This window comes from Ruditapes philippinarum, unplaced genomic scaffold (assembly GCF_026571515.1).
Source record: "Ruditapes philippinarum isolate M1 unplaced genomic scaffold, ASM2657151v2 ctg2502_1_1_1_1, whole genome shotgun sequence".
NCBI lineage: Eukaryota > Metazoa > Mollusca > Bivalvia > Venerida > Veneridae > Ruditapes > Ruditapes philippinarum.
In genome coordinates this window covers 79,926-101,807 of record NW_026857566.1, presented here as the reverse complement: position 1 = coordinate 101,807, position 21,882 = coordinate 79,926, and the positions used below count along the sequence as shown (strand labels likewise).

Here is a 21,882-nt window from a genome sequence, read left to right as displayed (position 1 = left end):
CCTTTAAAAGTAAATAAGTTTTTAGGGGGTTTGAAACCAAACTTCAAAGGTTGTTTTTTTACCAAGTTTGTAAAAATTAAAAACCCGGGGGTTCAAAAATTCCCCCGGCCCGGGGTTTAATTTTCCCTTAATTTTTTTATTTTAAAATTTAAAAACTTAAAAAAATTTTTTTTCCCAAAGGGCTTTAGAGCAAAATATTTTACCATTAAAACCTTGCTTTTTGGGCAGTTTTTTTTTCTAACAAAATTTTTTTTTAAAAATAAAAGTTTTTGGGGTCAAAATTTGGCCCCGGCCCCGGGGGTATTAAAATTTTTCCCTTAAATTGTTTTTTAAAAGAAAAAATTAAAAAAATCTTTTGGGAAAACCCCATTGTAAAAAGGGTTTAAAGTTTAATTTAACCCATTGAAAACTTTTTTTAGGGTTCCCCCAAAGTTTTTAAAAAAAAACCCCCTTGGAGGTTAAAATTTGGCCCCAAAACCCCGGGGGTTTTTTGGGGATTTTTCCTTAAATTGGGGTTTTAAGCAAAAAAAATTAAAAACCCTTCCCTTTAAAAAAACCCAAAAGGTAAGTTAGATAACAGAAAAATTTTTAAAAAAATGGGTGTTACAAAGTTTGTTTTCAAAAAATTTAAAAAAGTGGGTCAAAAATTAAAAAAAACCCCCAATCAGATTTTTTAAATTTTATGGAATTTTTTAAAAATTAAATATTTAAAAATTTTAAAAGTTTTTTAAGGGCAATGAAACATTTTTCAGTAAGTGTCTAAAAAATTTCAAATAAAAAGTGGCGGTTAAAACGGGCCCCGAAAAAAAGGGGTTAATTTTTTTAACTTATGTTAGTAAAAACCTTAAAAAATCTTTCTTTAAAAAAACCCCAAGGAAGCCTTAGGGGTGAATTTTTTTTTAAAGGAAAATTTTTCTTTTTTGTTTTTTCCCAAGGGGTTTGAAAATTAAAACCCGGGGTTTTAAAATTTCCCGGGGGCCCAAAAAGGGTTTCCGGTGGGGGTTTAAAATCAATTTTTTTCAAAAAAATTATTTGTTTATAAAAAAAACCTTTTTTAAATTATGGAAAAAATTTTTTTAAAAAGGGGTTTTTTCCAATTTTGTTCCCAAATAAAAAAAGGCCCTGGGTAAATTTTGGCCCTGTTCCAGGGTTTTTTAAAAACAGGTGGAAAAGGGGAACCCGGGGAAAAATTTCTGGTTTTTTTTAAAAATGTAATTAATTTATAAAAATTTTTATCCAAAAATGTAATAAATACATGTTATTTTTAATTTTTAGGCATTTAAATTTTTTTGTATTTTTATTTAAAAGTCATTTTTTTGACCAGGTATTTTTAATATAAGGAAAAACCCTTTTTTCCCCCAATTTTTATCCCCCGGAAAAAAAAAATTTTAAGGGGCTAATATTTGGAATCAGGCTTGCCCCCCATGGGGCCGCCCCCAATTTTTTTGGGCCGTCCTTTGCCGGCCCTTTTTCGGGTTTTTTTCCTTTTTTTTTCCGCCCAATTTTTTAAACTTAATAATTTCCCCTTTAAAAAGGTTTTCCCCCCAAACAATTTCTTTAAAAAATTTATTTTGGCATGGAGGTTAGTCAAAAAATTATTGATAAACCCCTTTTTTGGTTTTTAGGTAAACTGGGTAAAAAGGTCAAGGCCCACAGAGTTTTTTGACTAAAAAAAGCTTGCCCGCCCAAAAACCCTAAAGATTCCTTGCCCAAAACAGTCTTATTTTTGGAATTGAGTTTGGTCATGTTTAAATTTAGTGACCCCTATTGTTTTTTAAAAGGTCAAGAGTCAAAGGCCCAAGGTCACGGGGGCTTAAATTTTCAAAAATTTGTCACCCCAATTTAACCTAAAAATCCTTTGACCCACAGTCTTCTTTTTTTGGCTTTGGGATTTTTGGTTTTACCTTTGGTGACCCCTTTTTGTTTTTTTGATCACGGGGTCAAAGGTCAAGGTCACGGGGGGCCTTTAAAGTTCAAAAAGTTTGCCCCGCTTCTTATTTAAGTATTTTTTGGGTTTCAACATTTGGGGAAAGGGACTAAAAAGATGACCCCTTTTTTTTTTTAAAGGTGATGTGTCAAAGGTCAAGGCCCACAGGGGCTTTTCCCTGAATAAGCTTATCACCCTCAAATCCCTTAAAAGAATGCCTGTCCACGGGAGTTTTGAATTTTCACATTTAAAGCATTTTTAATTTATTTTTCATAATTATCAAAAAAACGCCCCCGGAAAAAGCGCATGAAAGGGCGGGGGGTATTCAAGTCATGCAGTGGCAGTTCCTTTAAAGGTAAATAGGAAAAAGGTAAAGGTCGTTTTGATCTTTGCCATTTTAAAAACAGAAAAATACAAACTTCCCAAAAGGGCACTGGTTTAACTACCCTAAAATTTTTGAAAGGGAAAGGTTTTGTTTTTAAAGGGCTCTGAATGCCCAAACTGTTGTTTTCGGGAAAAAATTTGGTAGGGCGGGTATTCACACCATGACATTTGGCATTTTTCTAGTTTAAACGGGACTTCCCGGGTTCCCAGCATGGGGACAATAATTTACATAAAACATAAAAAAACTTGTTTTGTCTTCAGAACTAAGTGAGAAGGAAGATGCTAACATGACAATGTGGAAAACAACTTATGGGGAAGTTTACACGGGAAAATTGGGGGAACTTGTTAGGAAATTTTAATCTTTAATATTTTAAAAAGGAAAACACTTGAATTTTTCACTCACATTAACCCCCATTGAATTGTTTCATAATTCCCAATTTTAATAGTAAAAATAAAAAGGATTTTTTGGTTTATAACATTTTTTTACCAACTTGTGTTTTATGGTTACAGAGGGAGATTTGCTGTTTTTTAAAAAATTTTCCCAGATAACTTTCTGGAAACCCAATTTTTTGCAGAAAATTGTTTTTAAAAGAAACGAAATGAAAGCAAAAGGAACTTTGGGGAAAAACAGAGTATAAACATCTAAAAAATTTAAAACAACATCCGGGTTTTGAAAAGCTGTAAAAAACCCTGTAAAAACCCTTTTGATTTTTTCTTTATGTTTAATGCAAGAAAGGGTATATTTTTTTTTTTATATACAATCAAAGGGGCCCAAGGTATTATTTTCTTTTTTTTTTTCATGCAACGCTTTTTGGCCAATTTTGCCCGAAAACCCAAAAATGCCTGAAAATTTTATTTTTGACATAAAGGTTTAAAATAGCCCATTTTAAAATTGGACTTTTTCCCCAAAATTATATTTTTTTTTTTTAAACCCTTTTAAATTTCTACCTTTTAAATAAAATTTAAAGATGTAATTTTTTATTTTTGTTTTCAATAAAAAAATTAGTTTGGAAAATTTTTGCACCAACATAATGAATTTGAAAATTTCAAAATTTTATTTTTTTCAAATCATAAATTGATCTTTACGTCATAATATTTTAAACGGGACGACTTTCTTGGAGAACTTTTTTTTAATTTTTTAATTTGTTTCGCCCAAAAATTTTTATTAAATAAATGAGCAATTTTTTTCGTTCGGGAAAAAAAGGGGGAATTTTTGGTTGCTTGTGTTTGATTGCCAAAATTTTAAATTTTTTAATTTTAAACTGGGAAAATTAAAGGCAAACTTTTAATTTGAATTTTAAGGGAAAAAAAAACAGAAAAGTTTTTGTTTCAAAAAGGATATTTTCGGACCCCAAAGTTTTTAGGGTCTTATTTTTTTTGATCTGTTGGGTTTTTAATTAAAAGGAAAAAATCTCGAGTAAAAAAAAAAAATGGCCGGGGCCCTTTAAAAAAGTTTCAGGGTTGGGGGAATTTGTTTTTTTGAAAATTTTTTCTTTGAAAAAAAAATGCCCCCTTTCTTTTAAAAAAGGGGTTTTTTTAAATTTTTTACTTTTTTTTATGGGGTTTATTGGGTGAAAAAAAAAACTGCTACCATTTTTTTGATATTAAATTTTTAAAAATGGTGAAAGGGGGAAAAAAGGGTGGCAACCTCCCCCTTTCTAGCCCTATCAGCCTGAAAAAAATTTTGCTGTTTTTACAATCAAAAAATGGGACCAAAATTTTAAATTTTTTTTTTCTGGGAAATCAAAATTGGGAAAATAATTTTTTTTTTCGTAAAAATTTTAAAAATGGGACAAATATAATTTTTTTTCTGTAAATCAAATGGGCCCAAAATAATTTGTTTTTCTTTTTTAAATCAAAATGGGCCAAAATAATTTGCCATTTCTTTTACAATCAAAAATGGAACCCAAAATAATTTTGCTATTTCTGTACAATCAAAATGGGACCAAAAAAATTTGCTATTTCCCGTTTCCCAAACAAAACTGGGACAATAAAAATTTCTTTTCTGTTAAATTTAAATGGGACAATATAATTTTTTTTCTGTCAACAAACTGGGACCCTATAATTTTTTTTTTTTCCCGTAAATTTAAATGGGAATATAATTTGGGGGGGTTTTTGTTTCAATCAAATGGGACAAATTTTAATTTTCCCTTTTTTGTACAACCAAAACTGGGAAAAAATAATTTGGTTTTTTGTAAAAACAAATGGGCAATATAAGGTTTTCCCTTTTTTGTACAAAACAAACTGGGACAATAAAAATTTTTGGTTTCTTTCAATTTAAACTGGGACCCTTTAATTTCCCGTTTTTGTACAATCAAATGGGCAAAAAAATTTTAAATTTGGGGGGAATTTTTTTTTCCCTTTTCAAAATTTTTAAAAAGGGGAAAAAAAAATTTTATTCTCACGAACAAACTGGCATAATTTTAAGTTTTGGGGGTAAAATTTTTGTTTTACAAACAAAATTGGGGCAAATAAATTTTCCCTTTTTTTGTAAACAAATGGGGGCCCAAAATAATTTGCTAATTTTTTTACAATCAAACTTTGGGGCCAAAATAATTTATTTTTTCAAACGGGAAAATAAATTTGTTTTCGGAAATCAAAAGGCAAAATAATTTTCCCATTTCTTACAAACAAACTGGGGCAATATAAATTTTCTATTTTTTGTTAACAAAACAAAATTTTTGGGGGGACAAATAATTTTATTTTCTGTTTTAAATTTAAACTGGGAAATAAATTTTTGTTTCTGTTTACCAAAATTTTTTCCAAAAACTTTTTGGGCCCTTTTAAAATTTTTTTTTTTCTGGGAAATCAAAATGGGGGGAAAATAATTTTTTTCTGTACAAATAAACCTTTGGAAAAATAAAAATTTGGTTTTCTGTAAAACAAATTGGGAAAATATAATTTGCTTTTCCCTTTCAAACAAAATGGGGCAATATAATTTCCCTTTTTTTGGGACAAAACAAACTTGGGGAAAAAAAAATTTGCTTTTCTGGTTTTTCCCAAACCAACAAAATGGGGCAATTAATTTTCTTTTCTGTTTCAAAAAAAAAATGGGGCAATAAAATTTCCCTTTTTCCCTTTTCAAAAAACTGGGACAATATAATTTCTTTCTGTAAATTCAAATGGGACAAATAATTTTCCTTTTTTGTACAATCAAACCGGGGACAAAATAAAATTTTCTTTTCTGTAAATCAAATGGCATATATTTTTTTTTTCTGTACAATCAAAAATGGGAACCCAAAAAATTTCCCGTTTCTGTAAAATCAAATTTGGCAATATAATTTTCTATTTTCTGTAAATCAAAGGGAAAAAATAAATTTTATTTCCCGTACAAACAAATTGGGCCCAAAAATAATTTGCTGGGTTTTTCTTTAAATAAAAATTTGGGGCAATATAATTTTGCTGTTTCTGGTTCAATCAAATGGACAATATTTATTTCTGTTTCGTAAATTTAAATGGGGCAATATAAATTTTTTTTCTGTAAAAAATCAAACTGGGAAAAATATAATTTTCCCGTTTCTGACAATCAAATGGGACAATAAAAATTTCTTTTTCGTAAATCAAATGGGGAATATTTAAATTTTCTGTTTTTTTGGTTTAATCAAACTGGGGCAATATTTTTTTCCCTTTTTTTACAATCAAATGGGGCAATATAAAATTTTGTTTCTGTAAAACCCAAAAGGGACCCAAAAAAAATTTTCTATTTTCTTACAATCAAATGGAATAAAAATTCCTTTTTCTGACAATAAACTTTTTTCCCAAAAAATTTAACCTGGTTTTAAAAAGGGAAAAAACCTGGTTTTTTCAATAAAACTAAATAATTTTTTTTGTTAAAAATAAAAATTACAAAACAAGGGGATTTTGGGGTTAAAAGGTATAATTTTTGGCTTTCCCAAACAAAAGGGCTTTTTGATTTTTTCCCCCTAAAACAAATTTAAGATTTGGGAAAATTTTTTTGATTTTTAAAACAAGGGAAAAATTTAATTTTTTGTTTACTTACATTTTGGGGTTTTTTATTTTTAAAAACCAAAAAATTTTGTGTTTTTCAATTAAAAGGTTTTTTTTTTAAAACAAAGGGGAAAAAGTTTTTGTAAAAAAATGGAAAAATAAAGTTTTCTTTTAAACACAAAAACTTTTTTTTCAAAAGGGTTTTTTTCTTTTTTGACAAACAAAATTGGGGGAAAAAAAATTTTTAAAATTTTTACAATCAAAATGGGAAAAAAATTTTCTATTCCAATTTTTAATCAATTGGGTAACTTTTTTAAAAAATTAAACCGGGGCTATACAAATAAGAGTGCCACGTTCAATAAAAAGGGGGAAATAAATTTAAGTACAATCAAAAAATTTTAACATTTCTTAAAAAGGGGAAAAAATAATTTCCCTTTTTGTACAATTAAAATAACAAGTTAAAAAACCCGGGAAAAAATTTTACAAAACCCAAAAAACTTTAAAAATTAAATTTCTTTTTTAATTTTTCCCACAATTTAATTTTTTGACAAAGTTGGGCTTTGAAAATTTGCAAATTTTGTTTCCAATTTAAAAGGGCCCCCTAAACCTGTACAACAAAAGGGGAATTAATTCTATTTTTTAAAAAAATTTGGGGCAAAATTAAACCTTTTCTGACTTAAATTCAATTAATTTGGAAATCTTTAAAAAAAGGGACCCCCTAATTAAATTTCTTTAATTTTTTAAAATTTTAAAAGGGGCAATTTAACCTTTTTGTAAAAAACCCGGGACCCAATTTTTCAAAAAATTTTACCAAAAATTAAGGGCAATTTAAAATTGGGCCCGGCCCCCCAAAATTTTAAAAGGAAAAAATTTTTTAAACTACATCAGTGAGTTGTGGTGTATTGGTATAGATACCGGCCTACCAATCTGAAGGTCTCTGGTTTGATTCCCAACTAACACCACATTGTGAAGATGAAGACTTTTTTTAAGATTTTTATGCAAGAATTAATTTGAAATTGTTTTACTACATCTGGTTTGTATAGGAAACCATTTAAGTAGTGTTGATGAATATGTTTCCTTTTGTTTTATCAGGATGTTTCTGTCAATATGTACAATAGCAAGTTTTTCTCTAGAACACATCTTTTTCAACGGTTTTCTTTATGACATCATACAATTGTATACTACACAATTAATATACACCTCAACTAGTTATATACATTCATATCGATTTACAATCAGATTGTAACATTTTACAGAATTAACCGACTATAGGGTCAAATGCAAGAGTGCCAGGTCAATATTGTTGGACAATATTTAAGTACAGTCATAACATTGTCTAGCAATATAGTATACTATTTATGTACAGTTATATAACAGTACCTGAAACAATTTAGCATACAATATCTGAACAGTTATTACTGTTTATTATTTCTCTACAGTTATTGTCCAACAACATTGACCTGGCACTCTTGCATTTGACCCCATAGTCGGTAAATTCCGTAAACGTTACTACCTATTTGTAAATCGATATGAATGTATATAACCAGTTGTTAAATGGTCTAAATTAAAACTCCCTCTTAGCACAGTCATTAAGGGCTTTCACTTGAAGAATATAGACGTACACTCGTAGGTTCGAATCCTGGTTCAGCCACTTTTATAATTTTTTTTCTTATTTTAAAATTGCCATTTCTCTCTTAACTCGTGCAAAACGTTTTGATTTTTGGTTGTGTATTCTATCTGTGTATTATTTTAATTTGCATTATGAACGTGCTGTCCTTTTTATTAATAAAAGATAAAGTAATGAAATAAACAATAAAATTGTATAAAAACCACTACTTAAAAGGTATCCTAAAAACCAGATGCAGTAAAACTATTTCAAATTAATTCTTGCAAGTAAATTTTAAAATGAAAAAAAAATGCATGTCTTCATAACGTGGTGTTGGTCAGGTATCGAACTAGGGAACTTCAGATCAGTAGTCAGGCATCTACACCAATACACCACAACTCATTGATGTGAGAAGTTAACAAAGATATCGATATATTTTTAGATACCACTGTTTATCACCTGACTTTTACGGAAATTAATGAAGTGCCAGGTCAATATTGTTGGACAATGATATTTGACATGTTGCTTTGAAACTTTGCACATTTGTGTACCATCATGCCACTAACCTGTACACAGGAGAAGGTTACTCTATCAAGCATTTTGACAAAAGTTATGCCTCTTCTCGACTTAGAATTCAAGTTAAAGTTTGAGAATCTATGTAAATGTTTGTGTACCACCTCAGATATTATACTTAGATCTTAGAAATTGTGCACGAGGCATTACTTTGTGGACCTGAGGCTATCAACTTTTCAAATTATGACCATTAGGGTCAATTTATTGGCCTGGCCCTGATTATTAATAGGAAAAACTGTAAAACTTCATTAATAAGATATCACTTTCATATTTAGTCATATGACACATCTGAACATTGTTTGTCATTTGACATAGGGTAATACGACCTTGCCCCATCTTTAACTTTTAGTTTTAAGTTAACCCTTAACCTCATATATATGCGAAACAACGCACTTTCGACCCCCCCCCCCCCCCCCACCCTTTAGGCCTCAAATAGTGAAAAAATGTCCTATTTGGGCCCATAACACATGTTTTCGTTTGAGAAATGTTGGTAAAAACAGTGAGCACTTTTTCGTCGCCGCTCCCCATCCAAAAGATACATCAGGGGGTTGCCAGAAGGGGGATGTGCCCCCTTCTGTTTGGGGGGTTTGAAGGGGGCGGTAGTCCCCCTCATCGCCAAGAAAATTTTGCACTTGTGAGAGGCTAAAAATGACCCCTGGTCGATCATACGGTAACATGTAACCAACGCTGAAAAGCATTTGACTCTATCTCAATCCCTTGAGAAGTTGAATGCAGCACTTTGAAATAAATTTTGATGGAAAAAATCAAGGCAAAATAGTGATTTTTGGCAATTTTGAGATGTCCCCTTGTTGCCATGGTAACAGGAAATTTAAGACTGAGCATGTCGTTACAAAGGCAATGGTCCAGTCAACATTTGTGCCAAGTTTGATTAGTATTGAAGCATTTTTCATAGTTTCATAGCAGTTTGAACTTGTAACAGTAGGCTTTTCAATGAAAACGGCCATTTTTCACAATATGCTCATGAGGGAAAGGGTTAATAATGATGTCAAAATGCAAACCTCTGGTTGCCTTGGGAGGCAATTAATTTCATTGAATTATATAATTATATATTTTGGGTATAATGTCATATATATTTCTTTCTTTCATATAAATTCTTTCTTGGGCAATATTATTATAAGTGGCCATATAAAATGATAAATGTGTTTGTCATAAGATATTTATAATCAGAAAAACTGTGACTGATTCAGCCAACTGCGGTAAAAGTACATTGTAGCTATAAATAGCTTGCCGCTATGGTAATCACAGTGACGATGTCACAATGAAGTTAAAATAACTTAAAATATATAAGGCCAATATCGCAAAGAAATCACAACAGTAGCTGTGGTGTAGTGGTTAAGATACTGGACTGGCAATCCAGAGACCCGTGGTTTGAGTTCCGGCTGCAGTAAGAATATACATGTATATATAACATTGGATATAGTACACTTCCATGTTTAAAAAACGATCAATACATTAATATTTTGTTAAATGTAAAGATTAGAAGATTAAACCATTCATTAAATTTCTTTTTTCTTGTTTATCTATACTCGTACATTCCTGTTTTTTTTTGTTCATGTGTTTCATGTTGTCTGTGTGTTACGGGCCCATTGGGACAGGTGTATATAAGTGTATTCTATGTTTATCCTTTTGTTTGTTTACAAATAGATATTTATTACTAACTTACTTAGATATCAAAAACCCAATGTCCTATTCAAGTTCAGTTATACAGGTATGTTCCTTAAAGGGCTTTCAAATTTGTTTTAAGAATTTCTTTCAATGCATAACTTAAAATAGCACTGGCAATCAATTGATTGAGAATTTATAACCTCTGCCCACAGAAATGTAAAACTGTCTAGCAGTCCTTTATCAAAAATGTTGTAATAATTTTCCAAGGAAAGCCTTGTCCATAGGCTTATCAGATTTATATAGAAACATATAGGAGTTAATAGATCAATTATTAAAGTCATTATAAAATCATAGACACTATTGCATATGTCAACGTTCAGCTGTATACTATCACATTATAAACTTTTTCTGTTACTACTATTATTTTGTGCTACACAATAATAACAAGTGGTATTGTGAGCATCTATTATAATGTGTACATATATAAGAAGATCATATATGGAAAAGATATTAATGATAAATAGTAATGTTGAAAATAATAATAATAATACAAAATGCAAACAAGATAATTTACTTTCAGAATGCCACAGGGGCGTTTGTTTGACCACATTTGTAACTCTAGTCAGTTTGATGAAATGGTAGCAGGAGATTTTGTACGACAGATTCTGGAGGCCATACAGTTCCTACATAATTGTAGGATTGCTCACCTTGATATAAAGGTAACATTTTATAATATAACCTGCAACTCAACTTGATATATCATGACACTCTTTTTGAAGTAATACATGACACTGCAATGCATTAATAAATCAAAAATTCCATTGAAGTATTGTATGCTAAAAAACCTTAACAAACTATGTGACAGTCAATTTTAATATTGCCTGACACTCAATTAGTTTTATTGCATGACTCTCAGTTTATAGACACTCACCTTTAAATACTTTATCATACTCCTCTTAGTTTTTTCATGAATCTTACCTTAAAATGTTAAAAGTACTGCCTGACACTCAATCTGTACTACATGTATGGCATGACACTCAGGTTATAGTACATGTATTGTATGACACTCATGTTATAGTACATGTATGGCATGACACACAGTTTATAGTATATGTATGGCTTGACACTCTGGTTATAGTACATGTATGGCATGACACTCTGGTTATAGTACATGTATGGCATGACACTCAGGTTATAGTACATGTATGGCATGACACTCAGGTTATAGTACATGTATGGCTTGACACTCAGATTATAGTACAGGTATTGCATGACACTCAGCTTATAGTACATGTATGGCATGACACTCAAGTTATAGTACATGTATGGCATGACACTCAGGTTATAGTACATGTATGGCTTGACACTCAGGTTATAGTACATGTATGGCATGACACTCAGGTTATAGTACAGGTATTGCATGACACTCATGTTATAGTACATGTATGGCATGACACTCAGGTTATAGTACATGTATTGTATGACACTCTGGTTATAGAACATGTGATGTATGGCATGACACGCAGGTTATAGTACATGTATGGCATGACACTCAGGTTATAGTACATGTATGGCATGACACTCAGGTTATAGTACATGTATGGCATGACACTCAGGTTATAGTACATGTATGGCATGACACTCAGGTTATAGTACATGTATGGCATGACACTCAGTTTATAGTTGATGTATTGCATGACACTCAAGTTATAGTACATGTATGGCATGACACACAGTTTATAGTATATATATGGCAGGTCACTCAAGATATAGTACATGTATGGCATGACACTCAAGCTATAGTATATGTATGGTATGACACTCAGATTAAAGTAAATGTATTTTATGACACTCAGTTTATAGTACGTGTATGGCATGACACACAGTTTATAGTTGATGTATTGCATTACACTCAAGTTATAGTACATGTATTGCACGACACTTAAGTTATAGTACATGTTTGGCATGACACTCTGGTTATAGAACATGTATTGCATGACACTCTGGTTATAGAACATGTATTGCATGACACTCTGGTTATAGAACATGTATTGCATGACACTCTGGTTATAGAACATGTATTGCATGACACTCTGGTTATAGAACATGTATTGCATGACACTCTGGTTATAGAACATGTATTGCACGACACTCATGTTATAGTACATGTATTGCATGACACTCTGGTTATAGTACACGACAGTACTCTTGTACAGCGTGACAGCTCTTGTTCCATTCAGTAAAGATTCTGAAAATTCTTTTCAGAATTCTTTCAAAAAAATTGACATTGGTTTAGACAAAGAAGAAAATATGGATAAAACTACTTTAACCAGTTTTTGCACAGTCTACAAATGAAACTGAAAGACAGTGGTAAGGTAATTTGTATAGAACTGTATATAAAGTAGGATCAAAATGATTATGACTTATTCTATTTACAGCCGGAAAATGTTTTATGTGACACCAACAATGGTTTGACTGTAGTTAAGCTGACAGATTTTGGTGATGCAAGACACATTTATAATAATTACTATGTCCATGCTGCAAGTGGAGATCCAGAATTCCTTGCACCAGAAATTGTAGCTGCAATGCCTGTTGGACTACTTTCAGATATCTGGTATGTTGTTTTTTTCAAACAATTTATGTTGAATATTCTTGTCACCCTCTGTAAAATAAGCAGGATTTTTTATTGTGGGGGAGGGGGGGGCGCAATGAAATCAAGGTAAAACTGCTTAAGGGTGAGCTTTTGGAATCACTCTGCGTCCGTTGTTTATGGCTTCAATCATTTTCTTAAAACAACATCTCCTATACAAATAGGCCAATATTGTTAAAACTGAACAGGAATGTTCCTGGCATGAAGCTCTTTAAATATTGTTTACTTTCCATGCTAAATTCTGGTTGCCATGGCAAACAAAAAAAAACAACTTAAAAATCTTGTAAAAAAACAAAAAAGCTACAGCTTAGATATTTAGCATGAAACATCTTCTAGTGTGTGTCTACCAAGTTTGTTCAAATAAAAACCCTACATCTTATCTCTAATTAGTATTGTGCAACTAAATCGGATAATCCTACTGTCTGTTGAGGCCTTAAGATTTACAGAAGTATTGTAAAAGTAGTTAATGCAAAGATGAATGATGTACAGGGGTATTGTAGGAGAGGTTTATTTTAGGTTGATTGAATATTGGTACTTAATGGAGTGGTGTTTATATTAACAAGGATAATAAATGGTAGTTAATATTATTGTCCCCCGCCTTTTTGGATATAGAAATAGGCTCCGTCTGTCTGTCTGTCCGTCACACTTTCATGTCCGGTCCATAACTTTGTCATTTATCAAAGGAATCTGAAATAACTTAGCACAAATGTTTGTTATAATAAGACGATGTGTCATGCGCAACAACCAGACCCCTACCTCCAGAGCCAAAGTTGCACTTGCTCATTCAAGGTCAACATTGTCTTTTTGAGGGTATATGTTGTGTCTGGTCCTTTTTTATCTTTGAAGGGATTTTGTAAATACTTGCCACAATTGTTCACAATAATGAGACGATGTGCCATGCCCAACAACCGGTCACCTACCTTCAAGGTCAAGGTCACACTTGGAGGTCAAAGATTTACATAGTCTGTTACAGGGTATATTTTGTGTCCGGTCCATAACTTTTTCATAGATCAAAGGATTTTGTAAATACTTGCCACAAATAGTCACTATAATAAGACGTCATGTGCAACCTCTGCATCCCACCTCCAAGTTCAAGGTCACACTTAGAGGTCAAAAGTTAACATAGTCTATTTTAGGGTATATTTTGTGTCCGATCTAGAACTTCTTCGGGATTTTGAAATTACTAGGCACAAATAGTCACAATAATAAGACTATATGTCAAGTACAACCTGCACCCCTACCTCCAAGGTCAAGGTCACACTTAGAGGTCAACGGTTAACAGAGTCTGTTATATGGTATATTTTGTGTCCTGTCCAGTTCTTCTTCATTGATCAAGGGATTTTGAAAATACTTTGCACAAATAGTCACAATGCTAAGATGATATGTCATGTGTAACACATGTGTCCCTACCTCCAAGGTCAAGGTCACACATAGAGGTCAAAGATTTACATAGTCTGCTATAGGGTATATTTTGTGTCCAGTCCATAACTTTTTCATAGATCAATGGATTTTAAAAATACTTTTCACAAGTAATCACAATATTAAGACGATATGTCAGGTGCAAAACATGGGTCCCTACCTGCATGGTCAAACTAAGAGGTCAAAGATTAACATAGTCTGTTATAGGGTATATTTTGTGTCCGATCTATACATCTTCATAGTTCAAGGGATTTTGAAAATACTTGGCACAAATAGTTACAATAATAAGACGATATGTCATGCATAACACCTGCACCCCTACCTTCAAGCTCAAGGACACACTTAGAGGTCAAAGCTTAACATGATAGATTTTTAATTCCCGTGTTTCATTTACTAGTATTTCTTTAATAAATTTATTGTTGCATTTGCAGATCTAGCATTGATCATAATTTTGGACTGAAAGTCCTGAAATCCATACCTCAATCTTTTGAAATAGCACAATTTTATGCTACATATAAAATTTCCCCGAGGCAGGGGACGTTGGTAACTCTGTTACAAATTCTTGCGTTGAGTGGGGTTTATATTTACAAGAGTACAGAAGTGATTGTTTATGTTATATTTAGTGGTGTTTTAAGAGTGTTGGAGTGGTGATTTATGGCATATTGAGTGGTGTTTATAAAATTACAGGAGTATTGGACTGCTGTTTTATGTAATATTGAGTGGTGGTTATTTATTTAAGTAGTGGTTTATGTTTAAGTGGTGTTTACATATTTACAGAAGTATTGGGGTGGTTGTTTATGTAATATTGAGTGGTGGTTATTTATTAACAGGCGTACTGGAGTAGTGGTTTATGTTAAAGTGGCATTTATATATTTTCAGGAGTATTGGAGTGGTGGTTAATGTTAAAGTGACGTTAATATATTTTCAGGAGTATTGGAGTGGTGGTTTATGTTAAAGTGACGTTAATATATTTTCAGGAGTATTGGAGTGGTGGTTTATGTTAAAGTGACGTTAATATATTTTCAGGAGTATTGGAGTGGTGGTTTATGTTAAAGTGACGTTAATATATTTTCAGGAGTATTGGAGTGGTGGTTTATGTTAAAGTGACATTAATATATTTTCAGGAGTATTGGAGTGGTGGTTTATGTTAAAGTGACATTAATATACTTACAGGATTATTGGAGTGGTGGTTTATGTTAAAGTGACCTTAATATATTTTCAGGAGTATTGGAGTGGTGGTTTATGTTAAAGTGACGTTAATATATTATCAGGAGTATTGGAGTGGTGGTTTATGTTAAAGTGACGTTAATATATTTTCAGGAGTATTGGAGTGCTGGTTTATGTAATATTGAGTGGTGGATATTTAATAACAAGAGTATTGGAGTGGTGGTTTATGTTAAAGTGACATTTATATATTTTCAGGAGTATGTAGTTGTGGTTTGTGGTTATTTATTAACAGGAGTATTGGAGTGGTCGTTTATGTTAAAGTGACATTAATATATTTTCAGGAGTATTGGAGTGGTGGTTTATGTTAAAGTGACGTTAATATATTTTCAGGAGTATTGGAGTGGTGGTTTATGTTAAAGTGACGTTAATATATTTTCAGGAGTATTGGAGTGGTGGTTTATGTTAAAGTGACGTTAATATATTTTCAGGAGTATTGGAGTGGTGGTTTATGTCATGTTGAGTGGTGGTTATTTATTAACAGGAGTACTGGAGTAGTGGTTTATGTTAAAGTGGCATTTATATATTTACATGAGTATTGGACTGCTGGTTTATGTAATATTGAGTGGTGGTTATTTATTTTCAGGAGTGGTGGTTTATGTTAAAGTGACGTTAATATATTTTCAGGAGTATTGGAGTGGTGGTTTATGTTAAAGTGACATTAATATATTTTCAGGAGTATTGGAGTGGTGGTTTATGTTAAAGTGACGTTAATATATTTTCAGGAGTATTGGAGTGGTGGTTTATGTTAAAGTGACGTTAATATATTTTCAGGAGTATTGGAGTGGTGGTTTATGTCATGTTGAGTGGTGTGTCACCATTTCTAGATGAGAGTGATGAGGAGACATGTTCTAATATACTGCGCAATGACTTCTGCTTCCCTGAAGAATTCTTTGCTGGGATATCATCTGAGGCTAAAGATTTTATACGTTCAATGCTGATTGATGACCTAGGGTATGTAAAATATCATTATACAAATCATATTTCTTAAGTAAACAAGATATGTTTGTAAAACATGTATGCTCCCCAAACAGAGCCAGTTAGTTATGTTCCAGGGTTATTGTGACTGACTTTTGACCTAGTGACCAAAAAATCAATAGGTCATGACTAGTCCCTGTGTCATTGTGACCATAAAGGTTGTGTTCAGCAATTTCACGACAAAGTTATCACAAATCTTACCAAAGGATATATGCATAATTTTTATGAATCATTTAGGCCTCCTTAATGATAGTCAATTTATTATATAACATTTTTAAAAAGCATTTTTAGCTTAATAACAAATATCAACCAAGGCAACTTGAGTTGTTGAGTTTTTATGTACAAGGTCAATGTGACTTTGACCTTTGACCCTTAAATTAATAGGGTTTATCTACTGGCCAAGACCAATGCACCTGTGAAGTTTGAAGGTAAAGGGCCCATGAGTTGTTCAGATATTGATGAGAAACTGTTTTTACCTAAAGGTCCATATATCTTGACCTCTGACCCCTTGACCCCAAAAATCCATTGAGGTCATCTTCTGACCAAAAGCAATGCATTTGTGAAGCTTCAAGGTCAAGGGTCCATGGGTTGTTGAGTTTTTGATAGGAAACTGTTTTGACATATGTGACCTTTACCTTTGACCCAAAAATCAATAGGGGTCATTTACTGGCCAAGAACAATGCAACTATGCAGTTTGAGGGCCAACAGCCCATGGGTTGTCAAGTTATTGATCACTAACCATTTTTACCTACAAGGTCAATAAGACCTTGACCTTTGACCTCTTGTCCCCAAAATCTATAGGGGTCATTTACTGGCCAAGACCAATGCACCTATGCAGTTTAAGGGCCAAGGGCCCATGAGTTGTAAAATTATTGATACCTTACGTAACAAGGCCAATAAGACCTTGACATTTGACCCGAAAAATCAATAGGGGTTATGTACAGGCCAAGACTAATACACCGTCAAAGTCCCATCAGTTGTTGAGTTATTAATTGGAAACCATTTTGACATTCAAGAACAATTTGACCTTGACCTTTGACCTCAAGACCCAAAAACAATAAGAGTCATCTTCTGGTCATGAACAATCCACATACCAAGTTTGAAGTTCCTAGGCCTTAGCGTTCTTTAGTTATCGATTCTACAGACCAACCAACATCAAATGCAAAGCAATATACCTCCACTTCTTTGAAGGGGCATAAATATACATTTTGACAATTTCAAATTATCAACTACAGAAAATGTGGCAAAGGATTTGGTAATAGTCTGCTTTTGTCAGTCGATCCTATTGATCCACATTTTTGTCCAAGCATAATTTCAAAAGTATTTCAGGTATCAACATCAAACTTCATAGGTGGATATCTCATTGAGTGGGGAGTGCTGCGCTTAACTTTTATCTACATTGCTTTTAACCTTTGTTGGCTTTCATGCAGGAGCATAACCAGAAAAGTATTTGAGATATCAGGTTTATACAGGATAATCATATTGAGGAGAATGATAACTCTTCAACATTCATTTGATTAAATTAGGAATATAAGAATCAATGACATGACAACAAGTAATTTTAATTTGACAATTTTTCTATGCAATTTTAATATTATATTATAGGAGAGCAATGAAATTTGATAATTGATCATAATTACTTGCTATTTCAAAAACTTAAACAAAACTTATACATCACTTTAGTCTAAGTCTAGTTCATATTCATGCTTAAACATTCATATATTTAAATGTTATAATTTGTTTAATTTACTTAATAAGGAATGTTATTTTTCTCTTAATTATTTTTCTTTTTGAGTAAAAAAAATTTCTTTTCGAGTAAAAAACACTTAATCTAGTTTGATTTGACGACAATACATAAGAATATGTTTTATTCTATTGAAGTAAAATTTTTTATAAATTTCTATTTTACAGATCAGGGATTTCACATAATCCATTCTTCTCTGTTATTGTAAACCAACCTGTGTGCGCAGTTTTTATGCAAGAATGCTGTTTGATTATTAGTTTACATTATCTCTGGGTTAAATCTATATTTATTTGGAACTAACTGATAGTGCTATAGCACTACATGAACAAGCCTTTAGGGCTTGGTTTGTTTAGTTTTACTGCATACCAACACCGTTAGGTCATATCCTGTCTAAACAGGAAAGATGATTTCTCTAACCTTAGATGTTACAAACTTAGAGCAACATCAGGGGTCAAAACCAACTCACCTGCTGGTGCTATAAGATGCATAGACTCCAAATATTCAACCCATTTAGCCACCTCTTACATCAGGCAGAAATGAAGGGTGGCTGCAATTCTGATGCCTTGACCCTAAAAAAGCAACCCCTCAGCCAAAAGGGGGAAGTTTACTATAACCTTTTATTTGTGTTTGATAGCATTTGTCTAGATATCAAAATTAAGTGTAGTTATTTGATATCTTGTTTGATGAAGCTTAAAACTTTTGAACATCCACATGTTGTGATATGAGCGATGTAGGGACATCATGGCTGAGACTCTATTATTTAAAATAATTATTTGATGAGTTTTGTCAGTCTGTCATTCTGTATCATTATAAGACCATCATTTTATTATATGTATAGTCTTAGACACATGGCATTGAGCCTTGTAAAAATATTTATCTATATTTCATTTAGGTTTTCTGTTGTACTTTCCAGAAAAAGACCAAATGCTCAGACATGTTTAGAGAATGTATGGATAAAGAAAGCTTGTGTGCCACACCCATCTCAACTCAGGCCACGTCCAATAGCTTCAGCTCGCCTTGCACATTTTGTTGACAGACGGAAACATCTTGTAAGTAATTTTTTGTCTTGATTCTGTATTTTAAAGATTAAATTTTATAATTTTATGACAGGGCTCAAGGTCAGTTCAAATTTAAAAATTTTACCTTGAAGGTCAAGGTCATTTATGACTGAAAGTCAAGGTTTGTGTGTTGTACTTGAAGGTTATTGTGGCCAAGTATTAAGATAAAAACTGTGAACTTAAAAAAATATGATAAAGGTTAAAGTTGCGGACAGCAATGCCGTCCCCATGACTGTAACAATACCACTATGTTGTTTTTTTTTCTAAAGAAGTCAAGTTAATAAATGATGCATGCCAACAATGTGACATAATAATCAACTTCTCTAATATTTCTAGCAATATAAGGTGAGCCATCTAGTCCTGATGGTCTTCTTGTCATCTATTTTTGTGATTATCTATTAATTATTTTAAAAATATCATGTGTATTTTTCAGATGGCTTCATAAAAAGGGCTGGAATAAATTCAGACAGAACTAAATCAAGCTTTATATTGCATAAAAGTGATTTATGACCATATACACAAAGTGCAACAGTGTTACATACAACTTCAGTTTCAAGATTTTGATATAGTGTTAATATCACATAAGTAACTTATATGGTTTAGTTAATGTAAACACATCATGTTTTAGATATTGTTTGTATAAAGTATTTATTAGAAATGAATGAGATATATGAGTGATATGTCAGTTTTTTCACTTAGTGCTCACATAACTTACAATTATCATGTAATGTAAACAAGTTAAGTTTATAAGACTTTTGTAAGATATACATGTATGTATCAATCTTAGATTTTGATTACAAAATGTAATATATTCAACTTAACATTGTATCATATTTTCACATTAATACTGTATATTTAATGTATATCAGCACTAAATTACCATTTATAGTTAATTTTGATGCTGTTGACAGAAAGCTCTGTCATTGTTTACAACATTTTAAGTTTGTATTATACATTATACAAGACTATGTTAATACATTTATTGACACCAAAGTATTTAAAGACCACCTTAGTAATTATCCCCCGCCAAGGGAATCGGGAGGGGGATATTTTTTTGGCGTTGTCCATCTGTCATTTCGTTTGTTCGTCCGAATTTCGCTACTTCTCTGCAACTACTGAAACTTTATGGGAACCTTCAATACCAACAGAAGATGCGCATATCGTCGCATTGTTCCGGTCAGACACTTTAACTCAAGAGTTATGGCCCTTGATTAGTTATGCAGTATGCATATAGAACAAAAATCGTTTCCACGCTACTTCTCTGCAACTACTGGCTTGAATTCAATGAAACTTTATAGGAATCATAAATATCAAGAGGAGATGCCCATATCATTGGCTTGTTCCGGTCAGACACTTTAACTCAAGAGTTATGGCCCTTGATTAGTTATGCAGTATGCATATAGAGCAAACTTTATGGGAACCTTCAATACCAAGAGGAGATGCGCATATCATCACCTTGTTCCGGTCACACACTTTAACTCAGAGTTATGACCCTTGATTAGTTACGCAGTATGCATATAGAGCATTAAATTATAGAACCTTACTTCTCTGCAACTACTGGCTGGAATAGGGAACGATCTGAGATAAGCATCGTATACGTCACTGATAAGAGACCTGTTCTAAAAATAGCCACACATCGATAACTTTCGGACAAGGAAACTGGTTAATCTACATGTAGATTATACAACATGTAATGGTTACGAATACTTTTAATCACATTTCTTTCAATGGAAATGATGTTCCTGGGGTTAAACTTGCGTAAAGCATGATTTGAGATGGTTTAAAACCATCAGGAAAAAAAAAGATGATATGGTGAAAAAGAAATAACTTTCAGGGGCAATACTTTCCCTGCATGTCAATTTGAGAAAAATGCCGGCGCTTGGCAATTTGTTTTTTGTTTCACTGTTTATCAAAATTAGAAATGGTGATATGATATGGTATGATTTTAAGAAATTGGGACTAAAAATGAAAAAGTATCTTCTGTCCCAGATATACCGTACAAAATTTTGTTTCTATGTAAAATACGCAGATTGGAGAAGTCATGAATCTATCCACCAAAGTGCTACGAGTATTAGATTAATGACTATAATATCTTAAATTAATTCTTTAATAATTTTAGAATACGCAAAACTCTGCGTTTTTGTCCTATTTTACCTAATAAAAAAACGCCGATTCTAGTAGTTACTTTATCAGAAATAATTGTATACGTACATGCATGCTTGCATGTATATTTAAACTGAATTGACAATTGAGGTCCGTGATTAAACATACACTGTTTACGTATAGACAATTAAAATACATTTGTTTTTTTATTTTATGTCTCACACAAATATTTGTTGTTAAAATCATCGCCAATTTAGAATTACTGGTGCATTTTGTAAACTTCGCCTCATCAATCAAAATAGTCAAACTTTTTCTGCCTGAATTGACAAAAACCGTTTTATTTGACAAATATAGAGGCCAGAGCAGATTGTGACATATGTTAAATTTAACTTTTCAAAAGTACAGTGTGTAATTATAGTTGTCCTTTTCTTTTCACACTAAATTACATTTCCAACTTGTTTGCATTCTACAATTTCTTAAAATATTGCATGTAAACAAAGTAAATATACGCTGATTAACATCATGTATAGTGTGAACTCCCTAATCCCTTGTCCGAAAGTCAGTACAGGTGATGTAGTGGTGATAAGGTAAAATCTATTTTTAGAACAGTGTTACCTTCAGATCCAAGGCTATTCAACAAAA

The 21,882-nt window shown here is 32.0% G+C and overlaps 1 protein-coding gene across 1 annotated transcript in view; it reads left to right on the top strand.

The window, feature by feature from the left end:
* The window catches only part of LOC132750168 (triple functional domain protein-like), a 73,068-nt gene extending 52,154 nt beyond the window's left edge, over positions 1-20,914 (top strand). Inside the window, exons 18-23 of the mRNA XM_060740112.1 lie at positions 10,104-10,167; positions 10,634-10,783; positions 12,503-12,678; positions 16,132-16,311; positions 18,993-19,128; positions 19,571-20,914. Coding sequence (XP_060596095.1) covers positions 10,104-10,167; positions 10,634-10,783; positions 12,503-12,678; positions 16,132-16,311; positions 18,993-19,128; positions 19,571-19,582 — 718 coding nt within the window. The 3' untranslated portion in view covers positions 19,583-20,914. The remainder of the gene's footprint in view (positions 1-10,103; positions 10,168-10,633; positions 10,784-12,502; positions 12,679-16,131; positions 16,312-18,992; positions 19,129-19,570) is intronic.
* Positions 20,915-21,882: the final 968 nt, after the last annotated feature.